A 7,692-nucleotide genomic window follows, 5' to 3' on the forward strand; every position below is an offset into this window, starting at 1 on the left:
GAATGTCTAAGTTCCATTTGATAAGTAGTTTAATTCCATAAACCGTTTCATTTGTAAAAGTGGTTTAATCCCATAAAGTATTCCATTTGTAAAAGTGGTTTAATCCCATAAAACGTTTCCTTTGTATAAGTGGTTTAATCCCATAAACCGTTTCTTTTGAAAGAGTGGTTTAATTCCATAAACCATTTCATTTGTAAAAGTATTTTTATTTATATCTGTTATATAGTAAAAACCTTAGTATTAATCCTGGAAAATATTATATTATCCATAATACTGCCTTGTGGTTTTAAATGTTCAAAACCAGAAGTACAAGTATATTTACCATACTTGATTTCATGATACGTAGCTTTTACTGTAAGTAAAAACTACAGAAAGTATAATTGTTCGGGATGTAATTATCTTTTCTTATTGTTTTAAGAGAAGTATATTACTTAGTACTTCACTCGTTGTTTTATCCATGTGAGTTCTATTAACCATACTAATATGACTTATGTGCCTGATGCGATGTTCTTCAGGTGTCGGAAACGATATAATATTTGTCACCCTAGACTTGCCGGCCAAACTGTAGCGAACAATGAAGGTGCGTGATTGTCAGTCCCATATAGATCTTTACACACATGCTCTCCCTACAAGAGATTCTAGTTAATATGTCAGGACTTAAAGTCGTACTTAGATAAGTACACCATGAAGGGTCTCACAAATTTATTGTTTCAACGAGATTTACGATGTATTATTACCCCGTGATTGCTAAACCTGGTACTCTATATCGTACCTTTGTTAATGCAAACCCGGTATGATGTATTATTACCCCGTGTTTGTTAACCCTAGTACTCTGTATAGTACCTTTGTTAATGTAAACTCGGTATGATGTATTATTACCCCGTGTTTGCTAACCGTGGTACTCTGTATAGTACCTTTGTTAATGCAAACCCGGTATCATGTATTTTTACTTCTTTAATATGTTGTTCATATATTAAAGATATTATACATATCTTGGTACAGTTAAATAACTTTTGGTACTTTCCTTGGAATGTGAATCATACTTGTATATTTTGTTTTGAATCATAAATTATACCTATTATAATTTATATGTTCTATCTGATTAACATGATTTCTCATGGAAGAACACCTTTGCTCAGCCTGATACAAAGGTAATGATACCAAAAGGAGTGACCTTTTTTATACTCATATATATATATATATATATATATATATATATATATATATATATATATATATATATATATATATAATTAAGAAGGAAACGACCTTCGGACAAATAACACAACCTTAACTCCACATCCAAACAAGGAAAGCAAATAAGATAATTCAATTGTCCTAAGCCCTTCAAATCTTATTTATATATTTATACATATATAAACATGATTTTGGCATTTATAATTTGAAATAGTTTATAAAACATTTTTCAAAGAATTTAACGGAGTTTACATGACTTTAAAGATTTAACATGGCTTTAAGTTATTTTGTTTGTATTTGGTAATTCTTAAAAGCACACGGAAACTCTTTGTGTGATTATTAGCACATACAGTTATTAACACAATTTAATATTGTGTTCAACTTGTATCCCCCCCTCCCTAAAAAGCATTTAAAAACCATAAAAAAGGTAAATTATAAGGGTATGAACTCACTTTGATAAGCGGTGATTCGGGCAACGTTTCGTTTCCCGGAAATGAGTTTGTTTGACGAGAGACCGCCTCAAATCGGGCAGAGTTTCGACTGGAGAGAGGTAAACTTCTCAATAATTCTAGGGCTTTGGGGCTTGCTTCGGGCTTTAGAGATGATATCGGGGCCTTGGGGGGCCGTGAGAAAGTCTAGGGGGTGAAAAGATGAAAGATTGTGAAATTTGGGGTGAAAAACCTCTCAAATCCAAGAACCCTTTATATAGGGGTGCAAGGGTGCGGTCCGAAAGGTGAGTCAGCAGACAGGTGGCAAGGCGAGGAGGTGAGTCAGCAGGACACGCGGTAGCTCCTGCGAAGGTCACGTGCAAGGGTCGGACGGATGGAGGCTTCTAAGTGGACTGAACTTCGGTCCAATGGGGAAGGAGGATGACGACTTCGGACTAATCAGCGGGTGCCACGAGAGGTTGCGGTCCAATCAGAAGACGACACGTGGAGGCCCGCATGCGAGGGTGACGTAGCAGAAGGGTGACTATGCGATTTTTCTCGGTTTTTTAGCAAAAAACTTCTAAAATTCATAACTTTTGCATAAGAACTCGATTTTTGACGTTCTTTATATGCACGCGTAGGTAAAATTATACACTACGACTTTCGTTTAGACTTCGTCAGCTAATTTTGAATTTATTTTTAATATTATTATTTTTAACAGACCGGGACAGGAAAATCCGTTAAAAATTCATAACGTCTTCATCTGACGTCCATTTTTGTCTGTCATTTTATCGTTGTACTATTAATGACGAGACCTTCAATTCTCGTTTAGGGTGTGTCGGCTAAAAACCTCTCGATCTTTATTTCGAGTTTTTAGCTGTACACTGCTATACTGAAACTTAGAAAAATCATAACTTCCTCATATGAAGTCAGATTTTGGCGTTCTTGTTATGAAAGTTCTCGGTTTAACATAAACTACAACTTTCATTCAGATTGTTAAGGCTAAAAAGCCTTTTATTGAAATTTCCGTTTTTACATTGAACAATGTTTTGCCGGTTTTGTCGCGGATCTTCGATTGGTCATAACTTCTTCGTTATAACTGGAATTTAAGCGTTCTTTATATTTTTGGATACCTTGTTACAATCTCTACCACTTGGTTCATCCCAATTACGATTATTGATCAATTTATTTTTTTTACCAAAATTAGACTGGTGTCACACTATTGCACCATCCTTGCACATGTTGTGCCATCATGGTGCAAGATGGGCCATTTTGGTTCCTTGATGAGCCATGGTATCCTTGATGAGCCAAGTATGTTATGAAGTTCTCCATGATGCTCAAGATTGTTGAAGGTTGCTCAAAAGTTAGTATTGTTCGATGATTACACTATGTTGTGCCACCATGATGGATGTTGGAACATTAGTGTTCATGATGCGCCACCTGTGCATCATGATGCTCCACTATGGTCAAGGTGGCCCCTCATGTTTGTTGTTGATGCTCATGAGTTGTATGACACGGAAGAATGTTTCAGAAGATGTTGCATGGTGGGATATGATTGGTTGTCACATTTAATGGGCCTGTGAGCCAATGGCCTTGGCCCATTAGGGTTTTAGGTATGATCCCTCAAGTATAAATAGACTCATATCTCCATCATTATGAATGTGTAGAAATTTCAACAGAATAATCATTGTGAGGTTGAGAGCACTCATTTGGAGCAGTTAGTAAGCAAGAGAGATTTTTTTGTTTTCAGAGCTCAAGTGAGGTGTAACCTTTGTGTGATTGTAATTGTTCTTGCAAGTTAATAAAATCCTCTCTCTCTCTCTCTCTCTCTCTCTCTCTCTCTCTCTCTCGTTCGCCCGTGGATGTAGGTCACCTTGTCCGAACCACGTTAAATATTGTGTTCACTTGATTTACATTTTCAGAAGTTTTATTTCCGCAAGCTCACCAGAGTTTGTTTAGATATTTGTCTAAAATGTTTAACTTGATTTGTTGTCACCCAACATGTATGTTGTAAAATGTTTAACCAACACGTTTAACAATAAAAACATTTCAAAAAATCCAACATGCTTATATTAATTAAACAACACACTTATAATATAGATAATATACTTTAAATAGCAACATACTTACACAAACTCGATAACCTTTTTAACACAAATTCCATAAAATTTCCTAAACATATTTACGCAAATTCGATATAAATATTTTACAAAAAATAATGACATAATTACAACATAGTAGTATGTTAATTGTGATGTTCTTACATTATAGATAGTCCACCTAAAATAGAAATATACTACACAATTTTGATAGCGATATTTTACACAAAATAGCAACATGGTTAAAATAATAACAAGATACTAATACAATAGGTAATCTACTTGAAATATGTACGTATCTTACATAAATAACATACTAACTCATATAATATGTAACTTTACTTTAAATAACAACATAATAATTATATAAAGGCAAATTATTACATACCAAACTGTATTCCACCCTCTAGTCAAACCATCCACAACCTCCCTTATATTGCATTTTTTTTCCACCCACGATTGAACTTGGATTCTAATATCTTTGTTTTGCCTATTTAAAATGAAAAAAGAAATATTAGTAGAATTCAAAACTTTTAATGAATCTCTAAATAATACTAGCAATATTTGAGTTTTCTAATTACTTCTTGATTCTGTTTGTGTGGTATAGACAAACTATATTCATATATTGTTTTAATCTATTTTGTGAATGTATTCTAGGTTGGTGCATATGCTTAGGAGTCTAGATTATACTCATTGGTGATTTTATACCAAACTTGTATATCAACAAGCAGCTGAGGATATCTCCTTGTTGTATCAATATCCTTCGACCTTTGTTTCAGATGTCTCCTAGTTGTATCAACATCCTTCGAACCTTTGTTTCCTCTCTTTCATTTGACAAACAAAATACAATATGATTATAGTAAAAAAAACACTACGATAATATTCTCCATCTGATCCAGACAAGCTAAACGAAGAAAAAAAATAAAAATACTACAATGTTACATTAAAAAATAAAAATAATATTATTTTTTCATGACAAAAAGAAGAATTCGGAGTACAGTACCAGAAAGGAATAGTATTGAAATAAAATAAAAAGATAAAATTACATAGTTGGTTATGTGGTTTGCAAAGACAGGTTGATTCACTACAATTAATATTCAAGCCATTATATGTTTAGTCCTCCTGGTTTTTAATTCTTGTATGGTTGTTGCATGTAGTTTTTTTTCATAAGTGATATGAAGTTATTGTTTTATCTCCTTTTTTGATTTTTTTTATTAACTTTTATTTACTTTTTTTATTTTAAATTAATGTGTTAATTATAAGAAAATGACCCACATTCCCTCCTTCCTGCCACTTTCTCCGACAAAACCATTTCTCCGATGAACACCATTTGCATCACCACCAGACAAGAACACACATCACAAACTCCATTGATCTCTCTAAGCTCTCTCTTTATCTCTCTTTGTTTATCTTGCTAAAAAATATACCAAACCACCATATCCAATTTAAAAGATCATGAAAACTAGATTGAAGCATTTAAGCTTCGTATTTGTGGAGGTAAAACATCGGTGAACCACCAAGAACCAAAAACTTAGATTGGAATCTCTGCTGGTAAAACGTCACCAGCCAAGAACACACCATCACAAACTCCATGAACATCACCTTTGAATTTTGATCTCTCTTTGTTAATTTATCTCCCATGCTACTTCTCCAAGATTTAAAAACCTATAAAATAATCGTTTTAGGCTAAAAACTTATAAAAGAAAATAACTGATATTTGTTTATCTCGGGCGTTGATTCTAGAAGCTTGATTTAGGTTAAATGGTGTGTTTTCGATTTAAAAGGTTTGATTTATGGGGTTCAAAACCCATTAGTTTTTTCTGAAGAAAATATAAATCCATTGGAGAAAATCAAACCATAGGACCAAACATGTAATAATTTGATAGTTGCTTTCACCATGTCTGGTAAGTTTGCCCAAAAAAAAATTACAATAAACTTATAATAAAATAATAAAATTAAAATAAAGTAAAACAATTCTTTCATTAAATGAGACCAAAAATTGAAGACTTCATTAATGTAAAGGCCTCTTTTTATATCTATTGTTATATTACTTCATAAATTAATTAATTTTCACCTCGATATTAAAAAATAACTAATATTAAATTATTATAACAAATAAAATTATAACAAATAAAAGAAAAAGCAAATAACTCAAACGTTGAAGTATTCCACCGCGGGAATACGATGGCTTTGCATGCATTATATTGTCTTCTAGTTTACATGTATATTATTTTATTTATTGTAGTTGGTAGATTCATTTCTAAAATATTACTATAACTATTTTCAATTTAATTAGAAAATAGAGATATTTCACCTATATAAAGGATTAGACGCTGTCTCAAATTCATAACCCAAATCCCACTTCTACCAGTAGAAATGGGAACAAAAAGGAAGATGTCTTCGATGGCCACCCTTCTAATCTCTCTTGCAGTAGTTATTGTTTCTCTATGTTTGCCCTCATTGACCACCGCGGCCTACCCTTACTCATCGCCGCCACCTCCTCCATCAAAGAAATCACCACCACCACCACCTAAGCACCATTATACTTACAAATCACCACCACCACCACCACCGGTCTATAAGTCACCACCACCACCGGTGTATAAATCACCATCACCACCACCACCTGTTTACAAGTCACCGCCACCTCCTACACCAGTTTATAAGTCTCCACCACCACCAAAGAAACCATATGTATACAAGTCACCACCACCACCACCACCGGTGTACAAGTCACCACCACCACCTGTTTATAAGTCACCACCGCCACCGGTACACAAATCACCGCCGCCACCTGTTTACAAGTCACCACCACCACCTGTTCACAAATCACCACCACCACCTGTCTACAAGTCACCACCTCCACCTCATTACGTCTACAAGTCACCACCACCACCGGTCTACAAGTCACCACCACCACCGGTGCACAAATCGCCACCGCCACCTGTTTACAAGTCACCACCACCACCGGTGCACAAATCACCACCGCCACCTGTTTACAAGTCACCACCACCTCCAGTTCACAAATCACCACCACCACCTGTTTACAAGTCACCACCTCCACCTCATTACGTCTACAAGTCACCACCACCACCGGTCTACAAGTCACCACCACCACCGATGCATAAGTCATCGCCACCACCGGTCTACAAGTCATCACCACCACCAGTGCACAAATCACCACCTCCACCTCATTATGTTCACAAGTCACCACCACCACCGGTGTATAAGTCACCACCACCACCAGTTCACAAGTCACCACCTCCACCCGTTTACAAGTCACCCCCACCTCCACTTCACAAGTCTCCACCACCACCGAAGAAACACTACATCTATAAGTCACCACCACCACCTCCTCCGGTTTATAAGTCTCCACCCCCACCACCACCAAAGAAACCATACGTATACAAATCTCCACCACCACCAACCCATGTACACAAATCTTCACCACCACCAACCCCTGTGTACAAATCCCCACCTCCTCCACCAACCCCGGTGAAAAAGTACCCACCCCCACATTATATCTACAGTTCACCACCTCCTCCTCACCATTAAGGAGTGACTGTTGTCTTTAATTAAGGATAGTAACAAGTTAATATTCGAAACATCAACAAAAACAGTAATCCAGCAGGACAAGGGTTAAAAGTTGTACGGAAATGACTTGTACTTTGATTCATGTTTTCAATAAATAATTGCGCTTTTTTTTCTGTTTGGGGTTGATAATAAAGATATCAATAAAAAAGAGTTGTTCTTTCGCATCCTTTATTTATTTCATTTAAATTATATTCAATTTTGTGGTTGTTATTGTTTAACATATAAGATATATCAAATATTTAGAACAACTTTCATGACATTATTTATTTAACACCACATCGAATAAAACCGATTTAAAATGCTTATATAAAATAATAAAACATAATTATTGTTAAATAACTATAAATAAAATTGTTGATTTAGCAAACAACATT

At 35.1% G+C, this 7,692-nt stretch overlaps 1 protein-coding gene across 1 annotated transcript; it reads left to right on the forward strand.

The window, feature by feature from the left end:
• The first annotated feature begins 6,064 nt into the window (after positions 1–6,064).
• Positions 6,065–7,482, forward strand: LOC111901914 (extensin-1). Its single transcript, XM_023897768.3, has one exon. The coding sequence runs from the start codon at positions 6,101–6,103 to the stop codon at positions 7,277–7,279; it is 1,179 nt and encodes a 392-aa protein (XP_023753536.1). The 5' UTR covers positions 6,065–6,100; the 3' UTR covers positions 7,280–7,482.
• Positions 7,483–7,692: the final 210 nt, after the last annotated feature.

This window comes from Lactuca sativa, chromosome 6, assembly GCF_002870075.4.
Source record: "Lactuca sativa cultivar Salinas chromosome 6, Lsat_Salinas_v11, whole genome shotgun sequence".
Classification (NCBI taxonomy): Eukaryota; Viridiplantae; Streptophyta; class Magnoliopsida; order Asterales; family Asteraceae; genus Lactuca; species Lactuca sativa.

Coding starts and splice junctions, on each gene's coding strand:
- LOC111901914 (XM_023897768.3), top strand. CDS start 6,101: ATGGGAACAAAAAGGAAGATGTCTTCGATGGCCACCCTTCTAATCTCT.